The sequence below is a fragment of the Coregonus lavaretus genome, assembly GCF_964263955.1.
Source record: "Coregonus lavaretus genome assembly, chromosome: 2".
NCBI classification, from domain to species: domain Eukaryota; kingdom Metazoa; phylum Chordata; class Actinopteri; order Salmoniformes; family Salmonidae; genus Coregonus; species Coregonus lavaretus.
In genome coordinates, this window is record NC_139989.1 from 68,555,055 (window position 1) to 68,571,551 (window position 16,497).

At 43.0% G+C, this 16,497-nt stretch overlaps 1 protein-coding gene across 1 annotated transcript in view; it reads right to left on the bottom strand.

The window, feature by feature from the left end:
* Positions 1-8,944: 8,944 nt before the first annotated feature.
* LOC311104914 (WW domain-containing adapter protein with coiled-coil-like) overlaps positions 8,945-16,497 on the bottom strand; it is a 54,806-nt gene continuing 47,253 nt past the window's right edge. Inside the window, exons 10-13 of the mRNA XM_084146890.1 lie at positions 14,153-14,280; positions 11,574-11,775; positions 11,231-11,358; positions 8,945-11,116 (exon numbers count right to left, since the gene is read on the bottom strand). Of these exons, the coding sequence (XP_084003016.1) occupies positions 11,047-11,116; positions 11,231-11,358; positions 11,574-11,775; positions 14,153-14,280 (528 nt within the window). The 3' untranslated portion in view covers positions 8,945-11,046. The remainder of the gene's footprint in view (positions 11,117-11,230; positions 11,359-11,573; positions 11,776-14,152; positions 14,281-16,497) is intronic.

Sequence of the window (16,497 nt, forward strand, 5' to 3'; positions counted from 1 at the left end):
CAGCAGCCAAACGGATGTCGGACAGGTGGGACACCCCAACGACCACCAATCAGGAACATAAAGGACACCTGTAATTAGGGCAGAAGGAGAGGGAAAAACACAAAAACACACACAGGATACCTGTATCCGTAACACTCACAGAACAGGACCACCGAGTGCTGAAGCAGTTAGCCAATGCCAAGTGTCAGCTGAAGTGGTGTAAAGCTCGCTGCCATTGGACTCTGGAGCAGTGGAAATGCTTTCTCTGTAGTGATGAATCGCGCTTCACCATCTGACAGTCTGACGGACGAATCTGAGTTTGGCGGATGCCAGGATAACATAACCTACCTGAATGCACAATGCCAACTGTAAAGTTTGGTGGAGGAGGATTAATGGTCTGGGGCTGTTTTTCATGGTTCGGGCTAGGCCCCTTAGTTCCATTGAAGGAAGACCTTAACACTACAGCATTCAATGACATTCTAGACGATTCTGTGCTTCCCACTTTGTGGCAACAGTTTTGGGAAGGCCCTTTCCTGTTTCAACATGACAATGCCCCCGTGCACAAAGCGAAGTCCATACAGAAACGGTTTGTCGAGATTGGTGTGGAAGAACTTGACTGGCCTGCACAGAGCCCTGACCTCAATCCCATCGAACACCTTGGGATGAATTAGAACGCAGACTGCGAGCCAGGCCTAATCGCCCAACATCAGTGCCCGACCTCACTAATGCTCTTGTGGCTGAATGGAAGCAAGTGTCCGCAGCAATGTTCCAACATCTAGTGGAAATCTTTCCCAGAAGAGTGGAGGCTGTTATAGCAGCAAAGGGGGGACCAACTCCATATTAATGCCCATGATTTTTGAATGAGATGTTCGATGAGCAGGTGTCCATATACTTTTCGTCATGTACTGTATATACTGAACACAACAATTTCTAAGATTTTACTGAGTTACAGTTCATACAAGGAAATCAGTCAATTTAAATTATTTCATTAGGCCCTAATCTCACATGACTGGGTCACAGATACCTTAAAGAAAGGTAGGGGCGTGGATCAGAAAACCAGTCAATATCTGGTGTGACCACAATTTGCCTCATGTAGCGCGACACATCTCCTTCGCATAGAGTTGATCAGGCTGTTGATTGTGGCCTATGCAATGTTGTCCCACTTCTCTTCAATCGCTGTGCGAACTTGCTGGATATTGGCGGGAACTGGAACACGCTGTCATACATGTCGATCCAGCGCATCCCAGTGTGGCGCAGTGGTCTAAGGCACTGCATCGCAGTGCTAACTGTGCCACTAGAGATCCTGGTTCAAATCCAGGCTCTGTCGCCGCCGGCCGCGACCGGGAGACTCATGGGCGGCGCACAATTGGCCCAGCGTCGTCCAGGGTAGGGGAGGGAATGGCCGGCAGGGATGTAGCTCAGTTGATAGAGCATGGCGTTTGCAACGCCAGGGTTGTGGGTTCGATTCCCACGGGGGGCCAGTATAAAAAAAATTTGTATTCACTAACTGTAAGTCGCTCTGGATAAGAGCGTCTGCTAAATGACTAAAATTTAAAAAATTTAAATGTAAATGCTCAATGGGTGACATGTCTGGTGAGCATGCAGGCCATTTTCAGCTTCCAGGAATTGTGTACAGATCCTTGTGACATGGAGCCGTGCATTATCATGCTGAAACATGAGGTTATGGCAGCGGAAAAATGGCAATAGGCCTCAAGATCTCATCACGGTATCTCTGTGCATTCAAATTGCCATCGATAAAATGCAATTGTGTTCGTTGTCCGTAGCTTATACCTGCCCATACCATAACCCCAACATGACGTCATACACACTCCGTGTCTGCCATCTGCCCGATACAGTTGAATCCGGGATTCATCCGTGAAGAGCACACTTCTCTAGCGTGCCAGTGGCCATCGAAAGGTGAGCATTTGCCCACTGAAGTCGGTTACGACAATGGTGAGGACGACCAGCACGTAGATTAGCTTCCCTGAAACGGTTTCTGACAGTTTTTGCATAAATTCTTTGATTGTGCAATCCCACAGTTTCATCAGCTGTCCGGGTGGCTGGTCTCAGACGATCCCGCAGGTGAAGAAGCAAGATGTAGAGGTTCTGGGCTGGCGTGGTTACACATGGTCTGCGGTTGTGAGGCTGGTTGGACGTACTTCTAGTTTCTCTAAAACGACGTTGGAGGCGGCATATGGTAGAGAAATTTACAATTGAATCCCAGTACAACAGCAAAGGACCTTGTGAATATGCTGGAGGAAACAGGTACAAAAGTATCTATATCCACAGTAAAATGAGTCCTATATCGACATAACCTGAAAGGCCGCTCAGCAAGGAAGAAGCCACTGCTCAAAAACCGCCATAAAAAAGCCAGACTACTGTTTGCAACTGCACATGGTGACAAAGATCTTACTTTTTGGAGAAATGTCCTCTGGTCTGAAGAAACAAAAATAGAACTGTTTGCCCATAATGACCATCGTTATGTTTGGAGGAAAAAGGGGTGCTTGGAAGCCGAAGAACACCATCCCAACCCTGAAGCATGGGGTGGCAGCATCATGCTGTGGGGGTGCTTTGCTGCAGGAGGGACTGGTGCACTTCACAAAATAGATGCCATCATGAGGATATATTGAAGCAACATCTCAAGACATCAGTCAGGAAGTTAAAGCTTGGTCGCAAATGGGTTTTCCATATGGACAATGACCCGAAGCATACTTCCAAAGTTTTGGAAAAATGGCTTAAGGACAACAAAATCAAGGTATTGGAGTGGCCATCACAAAGCCCTGACCTCAATCCTATAGAACATTTGTGGGCAGAACTGAAATAATAATAATAATAATATGCCATTTAGCAGACGCTTTTATCCAAAGCGACTTACAGTCATGCGTGCATACATTTTTACGTATGGGTGGTCCCGGGGATCGAACCCGCTACCTTGGCGTTACAAGCGCCGTGCTCTACCAGCTGAGCTACAGAGGTAGAGCACGGTGTGTGCGAGCAAGGAGGCCTACAAACCTGACTCAGTTACACCAGCTCTGTCAGGAGGAATGGGCCAAAATTCACCCAACTTATTGTGGGAAGCTTGTGGAAGGCTACCCGAAACTTTTGACCCAAGTTAAACAATTTAAAGGCAATGCTACCAAATACTAATTGAGTGTATGTAAACTCCTGACCCTCTGGGAATGTGATGAAATAAATAAAATCTGAAATAAATCATTCTCCCTACTATTATTCTGACATTTCACATTCTTAAATTAAAGTGGTGATCCTAACTGACCTAAGACAGGGATTTTTTACTAGAATTAAATGTCAGGAATTGTGAAAAACTGAGTTTAAATGTATTTGGCTAAGGTGTATGTAAACTTCCGACTTCAACTGTATATATATTTAGATTCCGGAAACTGACATTGCTCGTTCTGATATTTCTTAATTTCTTTCAACTTTTTTTGATAATGTGTGTGTATGGTTTTGTATTGCTAGGTATTACTGAACTGTTGCAGCTAGAAACACAAGCATTTAGCTTCACCTGCAATAACATCTGCAAATCTGTATTCGCAATCAATAAACTTTGATTTGATTTGTCATGCTGAGGGGATCAGTGTTGGTGAGCTGATCGGACTGGGGCTTTTCATGTTGCAGACTATTTACAACCAGCTGGTATTGGCTCCCTTTACACATTAGCCAATGACTGTCGACACCTGTAGGTCTGACTCAGGAACAACAAGGGTGTGTATAGGGCCAGTCTTCTGAGCCAGTGAGCGAGGGCTCTTGGGTGGTTTCCTCTAAGTACAGATCTTGGATCAGCTTCCCCTCCCCCAATAACCTTAACCATTAGTGGGGAAAATGCTAAACTGATCCAAGATCAGCGTCTAGGGGAAACGTCACTTTACATCGCTGGGGAGCGGGGACAGAGGCCTCTGTCTCCAGCCGTTTGTCCTGCAAGTGCCAAGAACCTTTCTGTCTGTGATGCCCGGAGGTTGTTTAGGCTGTGAGGGAATGACTGTGTCTCCCTGTCAATAGGTAGAGGAAAGGAATAGGAGATAAGTGTGGGTAGAGTTGAAGACTACCTAAGTAAGTAAAGGAGGTCACAGGACCCCCCCCACGCCTACATCACCTATGGTCTACAAATGCCAGCCGAGATGAGAGCAGAGTAGGACACATTCTCTGACACCTCTGTCTTCCTCCTCTCTTTGATGTGTGTTATATCAAGTTCAAGATCATCTCGTCTGGGGAAAGATTGGGTGGCTCCATTAATTGTCAATGCTTTCTTCCCCACTACAAGGTAGAAGGTACCCATCCACTGTTAATCAGTAGTCTCGGCTCAGATGAATGGAAGAGACCGTCTTTAGTTCATTTATTAAAATGTTCAAAGTTAGCAAGTTGGAAATGTTGGGATCAAGCCTACTGTGTTTGATCCCAACATAACCCTCAGTGAGGATTTGAGCCTTCACTACAGGTTTATGAAAGAACTGGGGTGTAATCATTAGTCTGAAAAACAAAACAAAAACCAGAGTTTCTATTGGACAAATGTAAGTAGGTCCCTCCCCGTTTCGTTCCGTGTGCTTCTGTTTGGTTCCTGATCTACGTCCCTGAGTTCGACATGCAGGACATTTTCAGGTCCCAGATGGGATTAGCCTAATTGCTATCATTTTACATTTACATTTTAGTCATTTAGCAGACGCTCTTATCCAGAGCGACTTACAGGAGCAATTAGGGTTAAGTGCCTTGCTCAAGGGCACATTTATGTCATTTAGCAGACGCTCTTATCCAGAGCGACTCACAAATTGGTGCATTCACCCTATAGCCAGTGGGATAACCACTTTACAAATGTTTTAACAAGGTAAATCAACAAGGTAAATCATTTTACATTATGTCACACATGTAGACCTATTGTATGTAGGCTACAGTAAGAGTTATGAGCTAGATACATTTGGTATGTTTTATATTAAATTCCAATGTCATTTTATCCTATAAGTTTAAGTACTGCAGGCCTACTTTGACAACAACTCGGCTAAAGGATTTTACTGGAAGGAACTGACTGTAGATGTTTCTCCATTCTGAGATGTTATCAGCTTCCCACCTTGTCAGAGACAGGTCTCATCAGGCTTTTGATTAAAAGATGAGTGACCTTTTACAAGAAAATAACTACAGTTAGTAGCCTATGAAGTCTCCAAGCGTCACATTTCACAGCCGCTGTTGCTCAATTTCAGTGCTGCCGTCTACAGTCCAGTGATCTTGTAGTTGAAACTATTTATGTTGAGAATGGTTTTTATTACACAATCTGGAAGCAGCGAGAGCTAGTTGATTTATTTGATATATTTTTAAAATTTTCATAAATTTAGGAAACAGACAAGAATTAGGTTGCACAAAATAGCCAGGTTCTTTGTCATATACTGTGGTATACAGTGCCTTCGGAAAGTATTCAGACCCTTTGACTTCTTCCACATTTTGTTACGTTAAAGCCTTATTGTAAAATTGATTAAATTATTTTTCCCCTCATCAATCTACTCACAATACCCATAATGACAAAGCAAAAACAGGTTTGTAGAAATGTTTGCAAATGTATAACAAATAAAAAACAGAAATATCTTATTTACATAAGTATTCAGACCCTTTGCTATGAGACTCAACATTGAGGTCAGGTGCATCCTGTTTCCATTGATCATCCTTGAGATGTTTCTACAATTTGATTGGAGTCCACCTGTGGTAAATTCAATTGATTGGACATGATTTGGAAAGGCACACACCTGTTTATATAAGGTCCCACAGTTGACAGTGCATGTCAGAGCAAAAGTCAAGCCATGAGGTCAAAATAATTGTCTGTAGAGCTCCGAGACAAGTTTGTGTCGAGGCACAGATCTGGGGAAGGCTACCAAAACGTTTCTGCAGCATTGACAGTGGCCTCCATCATTCTCAAATGAAATAAGTTTGGAACCACCGAAACTCTTCCTAGAGCTGGCCGCCCGGCCAAACTGAGCAATCGGGGGAGAAGGGCCTTGGTCAGGGAGGTGACCAAGAACCTGATAGTCACTCAGAGAGCTCCAGAGTTCCTCTGTGGAGATGGGAGAACCTTCCAGAAGGACAAACATCTCTGCAGCACTCCACCAATCAGGCCTTTAAGGTAAAGTGGCCAGACAGAAGCCATTCCTCAGTAAAAGGCACATGACAGCCCATGACACTGTATGGAGGTGCAATTCTATGGGAAAGACAACAATGCCATCTAGTGATGAGTGGAATCCATGACTCTACTGTAGCCAGATTCACTCAAGGTTCAACACTTCTTGACATTCATTTGGTTTCATGTATGTTCTTCTGTTCAACGTCAAATCTACCTTGTTACCTCCTGTCAACAATGTTGTTGGGGTCTGCATATTTATTCATCCCTGGCATTCATTAGAGCCCTTCTTAGTAGACCTACTGATTTTCAGAGGGTTCCCTGTCCTGCAAACGAGAGAAAGAAATCTAAAGTAGCAACTGGGAAAAGGGAAGGAAAACAGGAATATGAAATGGAGAAAGAATCATTGGGTAGAGGAAAGAGCAACAACTAGAAGAGAGACATGAGGGGAGAGATGAGAAAGTGAGGACTGGCAAGCATTCCACTTACAGTGCACTCTGAAAGTATTCAGACCCCTTGACTCTTTCCACATTTTGTTACGTTACAGCCTTATTCTAAAATGGATTAAATAGTTTTTTTCCCCTCATCAACCTACACACAATACCCCATAATGACAAAGCAAAAAACAGGTTTTTAGAAATGTTTGCATTCACAACGGAACGATCACATTTACATAAGTATTCAGACCCTTTACTCAGTACTTTGTTGAAGCACTTTTGGCAGCGATTACAGCCTCAAGTCTTCTTGGGTATGACGCCACAAGCTTGGCACACCTTTATGTGAGGAGTTTCTCCCATTCTTCTCTGCAGATCCTCTCAAGCTCTGTCAGGTTGGATGGGGAGCGTTGCTGCACAGCTATTTTCAGGTCTCTCCAGAGATGTTCGATCGGGTTCAAGTCCAGGCTCTGGGTGGGCCACTCAAGGACGTTCAGAGACTTGTCCTGAAGCCACTCCTGCATTGTCTTGGCTGTGTACTTAGGGTCATTGTCCTGATGGAAGGTGAACCTTCACCCCAGTCTGAGGTCCTGAGCACTCTGGAGCAGGTTTTCACCAAGGATCTCTCTGTACTTTGCTCCGTTCATCTTTCCCACGATCCTGGCTAGTCTTCCAGTCCCTGCCGCTGAAAAACATCCCACCAGCATGATGCTGCCACCGCCATGCTTCACCATAGCGATGATGCCAGGCATTCAGGCGAAAGAGTTCAAGCTTGGTTTCATCAGACCATAGAATCTTGTGTCTCATGGTCTGAGAGTCCTTTAGGTGCCTTTTGTCAAACTCCAAGCTGGCTGTCATGTGCCTTTTAGGAGTGGCTTCTGTCTGGCCATTCTACCATAAAGGCCTGATTGGTGGAGGGCTGCAGAGATGGTTGTCCTTCTTGGTGGTTCCACAGAGGAACTCTGGAGCTCTGTCAGAGTGACCATCAGGTTCTTGGTCACCTCCCTGAACAAGGCCCTTCTCCCCCGATTGCTCAGCTTGGCCAGCTCTAGGAAGAGTCTTGGTGGTTCCAAACTTCTTCCATTTAAGAATGATGGAGGCCACCGTGTTCTTGGGGACCTTCAAGGCTGCAGAAATGTTTTGGTACCAGTCCCCAGATTTGTGCTTCGACACAATCCTGTCTGAGCTCTAGACAATTCCTTTGACCTCGTGGCTTGGTTTTTGCTATGACATGCACGGTCAACTGTGGGACCTTATATAGACAGGTGTGTGCCTTTCTAAATCTTGTCCAATCAATTGAATCTACCACAGGTGGACTCCAATCAAGTTGTAGAAACACCTCAAGGATGATCAATGGAAACAGGATGCACCTGAGCTCAATTTTGAGTCATAGCAAAGGGTCTGAATACTTATGTAAATAAGGCATTTCAGTTTATTTCTATTAAATTCGCTTTTTTTTTCTTCTGTTTTGGCTTCATGGGGTATTGATGAGGAAAAATAATAAATACTCGGAAAATGAAAAACACAAAACGGTTAAATCTTGCAAGGGTTCAACAACTCTGTCGTTGTGCTGTGGTAACTTATTTTGGTTACCCTAGACATACTGAACGCATTGACATATCGGAAACATTCAACATGTTCATTGTGGGAACATTGGAACAAACTACCCTGGTCCCAGATCTGTTTGAGCTCTTGCCTACTCCATTGCGGTCATCTTCAAACCAAACATGTTGGACATGACAATGAGTGGCAAAAAGTAAACATGACAGCAGACACTGGCACTCAGGTTATTTGTTCAAACCTAGCCTAAATAAAACATAACTGACCAGGCCAAAAAAGGCCAAAAAATAGAACTTGGTCCTGTAGAGGCATATTTTATTTATTTTTTCAATATACTTCAGAGGAAAACAATATACAAAGCAATGATGTGATGAGCTTTACTGAATGTGTTGGTGCAGCTCAATCAGACTCAATAGAAGAATAGAACGGTGGAGAACATCAGGCAGTCACAGCTCAGGACACCGGTTACTTCCCAAATGGCACCCCATTCCCTATATAGAGCACTACTTTTGACCAGAGCCCTATGGGCCCAGATCAAAACTACTGCACTACATAGGGCACCATTTGGGACAAAGCCACTGTTCCTGTACTGACTCAGAGTGAGGGGGGGGGGGGGGGGGGGGGGGGAATACAAAGATGCAAGTATGGACGGGCGTGCCAAAACAACCCTATAGATCGACGCATGACAAATGCTTGTTGAAGATCTTTTTGTTACTGATCAAATAGAAAAGAACATGGTATATTTATTTCCATGTCAGAGGTTGTGTGACTTAAGACTTTCAACAAGGCACTAGCATTAATAGTAATAATAAACAAACCACTAACAGAGAACTCCAATAAAATAATAACCAGTGCTCGCTTGAGTTTAGCATGTTTATTACAATATGCACATTTCACATTGGCTGTCATTGCTCTGCTCGACCTCTGACCCTGGTGTGTGGAGTTAATGATCAGCACCTCCATGTCTACATCCAAAATGGCACCCTGTTCCCTATATAGTGCACTACCTTTACCAGGCCCTATGGGTAAAAACACTAAAAAGGATTAGAGAGACTACGTCATAATAGAGAGCAAGAAGTACAAATGGGAGCCAATAGTTATAATTGTGTCATTCAGGTAAATTCACTGAGTTCCATTTGGCTCCCATTCCACTTCCTGAAAAATCTTGAGAATTATGACATCGCAGTCTTCTCCTTTTTAGTGTTTTTGACTAATGGGCCCTGGTCAAAGGTAATGCACTAAATCGGGAATACGGTGCCATTTCAGTTGCACCCTATACCTTGCCAGTGCCCCCAAACCGCTGCTTTAATAGCTCCCAGTAGTATTCATTCTCAACAGGGTGCAAAGAAAAATGTGTAGCAATAATTTATGAATAATATATTCTGATATACTAGTAATCACTGCAACTTTTTAATAAAACCTTTCTTTTCTTCTTAAACTCCATTATTACTTTATCAACTGTACATAGGAATGAACTCTCGGTTGAACCAAGATGGTGCCACCTCGCTTTTAATAAAAGTACCCCCCCCCCTCCCCAATAAAAAAAAACTTGCTGGAAAGTTTGAGAAAAAAACAGGAGGGTTTTTACTCTTCCCGGCTCCTCCCCCTTACAGGAGGAGCTAGACCAGGGGGTTGGGCTTCTGCGTGTAATGGGTGTGCCCAGGGGAGGAGTTAGGGAGGGGCTAGCAGTGGGAATGGTCCTTGATCTCGAAGCACACCATTGCGGCGCCCTCTTTCTTTCGTTTCTTTTTTTCCATTACTCATCACTCACTCCATCACACCACCAGGCACTGGTTTGTTTGTTTTTCGTTTTAGGAAATGCAATGCAGGACAGGGCCACTGGGAGCTGTGAACAAACAGATCCCTGAACCATTGCGACCAGACATCATGAACCTTTAAGCAGGAGGAGGGTTGGGTGGGGGGTAGCTGTGAGCGGCAGTCTCCCAAATATCACCCTATTCCCTATATAGTGCACTAATTTTAACCAAAAGTAGTGCAATACATATAGGAAATAGGGTGCCATTTGGGACACATCCTGTGTGTTTGTGTGTTTGTAACCATTATACTTCAACCAGAGGGGGATAATAGGGAAAGTAACTGTTTAATCCATTGAGCATTATTATTATTATTATTGAAGAGCAGAGAAAAAACGGTGAGTTTGTTTTACTATGCTTGCTTGTTTTACACTAAAGGTATTTTTTATGTTTCCGTTATTATTGACTTTATAATGCTATACTCCACCGTTTCCATGCAGGTCATAGACATGCTCAAGGCAATGGTTCACCGATCTATTAACGAAAAGCTTGAAGTCTGCAGACTGACAGTGCCGCCGTCTCAAATGGCATCCTATTCCCTATATAGTGCACTACTTTTGACTAGGGCCCATAGGGTTCTGGTTAAAAGTAATGCACTAGAGGGAATAGTGTGCCATTTGGGACGAAACCACAGACTGACAAGTTTAATATGAAGAAGGCTATGAACTTAAGCCGTTACTTCCTCGGCATAACGTTGATTAGTTTGGATGTCAAAAGCTTTGATAAGCATGGCTTTCCATGGTTTCAATAATCTACAAAACATATTTACAACATGGATAACATCTACAAGAAATCTACATCTCCAGGGCGCATACAAAACCAACCATGGGTGCGTCCCAAATGGCACCCTATCCCCTACATAGTGTACTATAAAGGCAATAGGGTGCCATTTGGGACGCAGAACATGTCTTGTATCAACCCTTTTTCTCCCCTCTTCCCCAAAAACCAATCAACCACTCAGACCCTCTCCCCCTAGCCCAGCCCTCTCCCCGCCCCGCGGTCCAAAGCCAATCCAACTGCAGCTTGTGTTAAGACTGGGCACAGAACAAGAACACAGAACGGTTCTACCAACCAACGGCTCTCTTACAACCATGTGCAATGGGTCTCTCCACCCTTTCCTCTCCACTCCACTCTTCAACTCAAGTTCTCAGACCATGAAGGAATTCTGATTCTTCAACTTTTCAAGTTCTTTAATTTGTTGTCTCAAAAATAATATCCTACAGACAAGAGCAGAAAATATATGTATTAGTTGTCATGTTAAAATATTTGTAATAATGGAACACATGGATGTTAACATGCATATCGCAGGCAATTAAGGTCTGGACTCTTACCTCTGCTCGCGCAATGTCGCTTGAATTTCACTGACTCGAACTAAGGATCTGAGATTTTTTAACTCCGTGCAATTTTCAGACATGTAGATGCTTCCCATGGTGTGGGCCTCCTCGCGTAGTCTGGACGCCTAAAAAAAAAAAAAAAAAAACTTGAACATAATCCAAGACATAATCCAAAAAACAACAGCAACGACACTGATCAATGCATAATGAATCAAGGTTCACATCAAAATAATGAGTTGAATCGGTTACCCAATACTGCTAAAATCTATACAATCTCTATCCTCTTTACTGGTAAAATAAAAACAAATAATGCATACAATTCCTTGGATGCGTAACCTACCTGTTTCTCTGCGTGGTCGGCGGGCCAGCCCTGGACATGCTTGATGAGATTCTCATTGAAGTGTGCTGCTAGGGTGGGTGTGAAGGAGCAGGAGGCTGGTCGGGTGGAGGAAGAGGAGCTGGAGGGGGTGGAGGTGGTGGTGGTGGCACTGCTGCTGCTGGGGGGGACATAGTTGGGACCTGGGGACGGACTCCTCCGACTGCTGTGGAATGACAGAGGAGCAACGAGAGGAGAGGGTCAGACTAAGTATGCATCTTATACATCAATGATATTCTGCTGTAATAACACCATCACCAACGTTGTTGTTGTAACAGAGGAGACAGGAGGAGAGGGTCAAACCGATAAATCAGACAAAACAGACCAACACAGCATAATATCAACAAGAGGAAAGGTTCTTAGAAATAAAATATAACTAAACAATTGTGCATATTATGTGAGATTCTGCTGACCAACTACAGCCAGAGAGAAAAGGGTCCACAGACAAAACGGACACATTCTGCATATTATTTTAAGCTCATATAACACTCCAGTGTCTGACTACAGTAAGGGCGGGGGGAATAATCTACATTGTAATACTTATTTTTGCAATACTGTATTCACTCAGTGGCTTGTGAATCATGATATTTGGTTAAATACGCTTATCAGTTCATATACATATCAACAGACGTGTTGAACTTGATGTCGTCTTGATTTCTTTTGGTTAAACAACGGTGAATCCATAACGGTCTTTGTGTGTAGCGATACAAAGCAATGAGTTATGAAAAACGTGTTCTATAAACCACCAGCAGGTGGTGCCACAGCACGACATTTTGACAATTTAAAAGGTCTCTTACAAGGCATGTTCATGGCATTGTTCTGTTTTTCCTTAACATCAGTCAGACCAACACAGAGTTGTTTTGTCTTCTTTAGATAAGAGCGTCTGCTCTGATTATTTTTTTTAAAATAGATTTTTCACACTAAAAACAACAATTAACATGATACACACAACGAACACATTCAACACCACACAATGTCATATACAGTGCATTCGGACAATATTCAGATCCCTTGACTTTTTCCACATTTTGTTACGTTCCAGCCTTATTCTGAAATACCCCATAATGACAAAGCAAAAACAGGTTTAGAATTTTTTGGCAACTGTATAAATGAAATATCACATTTACATAAGTATTCAGACCCTTTACTCAGTACTTTGTTGAAGCACCTTTGGCAGCAATTACAGCCTCGAGTCTTCTTGGGTATGACGCTACAAACTTGGCACACCTTTATGTGAGGAGTTTCTCCCATTCTTCTCTGCAGATCCTCTCAAGCTGTTTCAGTTTGGACGGGGAGCGTCGCTGCACTGCTATTTTCAGGTCTCTCCAGAGATGTTAGATCGGGTTCAAGTCCGGGCTATGGCTGAGCCACTCAAGGACATTCAGACTTGTCCTGAAGCCACTCCTGCGTTGTCTTGGCTGTGTGCTTAGGGTCATTGTCCTGTTGGAAGGTGAACCTTCGACCCAGTCTGAGGTCCTGAGCGCACTGGGGCAGGTTTTTAAAATCAAGGATATCTCTCTACTTTGCTCCGTTGATCTTTCCCTTGATCCTGACTAGTCTCCCAGTCCCTGCAAAACATCCCCACAGCATTATGCTGCCACCACGCTTCACCGTAGGGATGGTGCCAGGACGTGATGCTTGGCATTCAGAATCCTTTAGGTGCCTTTCGACAAACTCCAAGCAGGCTGTCATGTGCCTTTTACTGAGGAGTGGCTTGCATCTGGCCACTCTACCATAAAGGCCTGATTTGTGGAAGTTCTGCAGAGATGGTTATCCTTCTGGAAGGTTCTCCCATCTCCACAGAGGAACTCTGGAGCTCTCTCAGAGTGACCATTGGGTTCTTGGTCACCTCCCTGACCAAGGCCCTTCTCCCCTGATTGCTCAGTTTGGCCAGCTCTAGGAAGAGTCTTGGTGATTCCAAACTTCTTCCATTTAAGAATGATGGAGAGCCACTGTGTTCTTGGGGACCTTCAATGCTGCAGACATCTTTTGGTACCCTTCCCCAGATCTGTGCCTCGACACAATCCTGTCTCTGAGCTCTATGGACAATTCCTTCGACCTCATGGCTTGGTTTTTGCTCTGACATGCACTGTCAACTGTGGGACCTTATATAGACAGGTGTGTGCGCCTTTCCAAATCATGTCCAATCAATTGAATTTACCACAAGTGGACTCCAATCAAGTTGTAGAAACATCTCAAGGATGGAAACAGGATGCACCTGACCTCAATTTCAAGTCTCATAGCAAAGGGTCTGAATATTTATGTAAATAAGGTATGTTAAAAAAAAAAAAAATTAGACATTTGCAAAATTGTCTAAAAACCTGTTTTTGCTTTGTCATTATGGGGTATTGTGTGTAGATTGATGAGGGAAAACAATTATTTAATCAATTTTAGAATAAGGCTGTAACATAACAAAATGTGGAAAAAGAGGGGTCTGAATACTGTCTGAATGCACTGTACAGCGTTCCAGCCCATAATACTTTTTTTTTTTTTTTTTTTTAAGAGCGTCTGCTAAATGACTAAAATGTAAATGAGAAGCTCACCTTTGACGCTGGAGGGTCCTTGGGGAGGCTGCGATGTCGTGTCCGTGCTGTTTCTCGCTGGGGAGGGGCTGCTGGGGGGAGGGCTGAGGGGCTGATCCCTGCTGCTTCACAACCAGCGTGTTGCTCACCTGGACCACACAGACAGAGAGGGGAGAAGGGTTGGAGAGGAAACACACCAGAACCATTGCCGTTCACCACGACCACACAGAGACAGCGATGAAGGTTAAAAGCCCAGATTAGACTGGCACAGACCATCATTTTACTGAAATACACCTGCTGTTGACTAACTGACTCTTGACACAAACACAGGGGGATGTTATAGGATAGGATAACAATGACAGTAGCTAGGTTTCCATCCAATTGGCGACAGATTTTCATAAAAATATTATAAAATCCTCATAATGCAATATAATATAAAAGACCCTCAATATTTATTGGAAAGGAGCATCAAGCTCATCACCTTGCATTTCGCCACCCTGAGAAGTTCATTATAACTTACAGTGCCTTCAGAAGATATTCACACTTTTTGACTTTTTCCACATTTTGTTATGTTACAGCCTGAATTTAAAATTGATTAAAATGTAGTTATTTTTAACACTGGCCAACACACAAAACCCCATAATGTCAAAGTGGAATTATGTTTTTACACATTTTTACAAATTAATAAAATAATGAAAAGCTGAAATGTCTTGAGTCAATAAGTATTCAACCCCTTTGTAATGGGAAGCCTAAATAAGTTCAGGAGTAAAAATTAGCAAGTCTCATAATAAGTTGCATGGTCCCACGGTCGAGACGTGAATTTCTAACAGATTCAACCACAAAGACCAGGGAGGTTTTCCAATGCCTCGCAAAGGGCAGCTATTGATAAAAAAAATAAGCAGACATTGAATATCCCTTTGAGCATGGTGAAGTTATTACACTTTGGATGGTGTATTAATACACCCAGCCACTACAAATATACAGGTGTACTTCCTAACTCAGTTGAAGGAGAGGAAGGAAACCGCTGAGGGAATTCACAATGAGGCCAATGGTGACTTAAAACAGTTGAGTTTAATGGCTGTGATAGGAGAAAACTAAGGATGGATCAACAACATTGTAGTTACTCCACAATAATAACCTAATTGACAGAGTGAAAAGGAAGAAGCCTGCACATAATTTTTTTAAAATCCAAAACATCCTGTTTGCAACAAGGCACTAAAGTAATACTGCAAAAGATGTGGCAAAGCAATTCACTTTTTGTCTTTAATACAAAGTTTCTTATTGGATTTGCCCCAAAGATTTGCCTCAAGCATAGTGGTGGCTGCATCATGTTATGGGTATGCTTGTAATCATTAAGGACTGGGGAGTTTTTCAGGATAAAAAATAAACGGAAAACGAGCTAAGCACACACAATATCCTGAAGGAAAACCTGGTTCAGTCTGCTTTCTACCAGTCACTGGGAGATGATAACTGGGCGGCAGGTAGCTTAGTGGTTAAGAGCATTGTGGCAGTAACCGAAAGGTCGCTGGTTCTAATCCCTGAGCCGACTAGGTGAAAAATCTGTCGATGTGCCCTTGAGCAAGGCACTTAACCCTAATTGCTCCTGTAAGTCGCTCTGGATAAGAGCGTCTGCTAAATGACTAAAATGTAAATGTAAATTAATTCATCTTGATCAACAACCAATTTGAGAGCTTGAAGAATTTAGAAAATATTGTGCAATCCAGGTGTGCAAAGCTCTTAGAGACTTACCCAGAAAGACTCACAGATGTAAATCACTGCCAAAGGTGATTCTAACATGTATTGACTCAGGGGTGTGAATATTTATGTAAATGAGATCTGTATTTTATTGTCAATTAATTTGCAAACATTTCTTAAAACATATTTTCACTTTGTCATTATGGGGTATTGTGTGTAGATTTGTGAGAAAAAAATTAATGTAATCCCTTTTGAATTCAGGCTGTAACAACACGTGGAATAAGTCAAGGGGTATAAATACTTTCTGAAGGCACTGTATTTCATCAGTAGACTAATAAATTAAATCATTTTGAGTTGTAGTGGGAGGACCACACAACATGTCATCACGTGACTCCAAGTTTACTTCAATATGATAGTTGTGAATAAAAGCATTTCCACTGCCATTTCTCGCTTAGGTACTAGAATTTTTGTTACAGTCTGACTTCTATCAAACGTGATTGAGAGGATCAAGTCTATAAGTGTATAGCTCGCACAGTGCCTGCTCCACTTAATCATTCACTGCTTGAGCTGTCTGGGCTGCATTGTTAGTGCCCCACTAATGCTGCACAGAAGATTGCTAACACACTTGAATAAAACATTTAAACCGTTCATTACTGTTCGAAAAACAATGT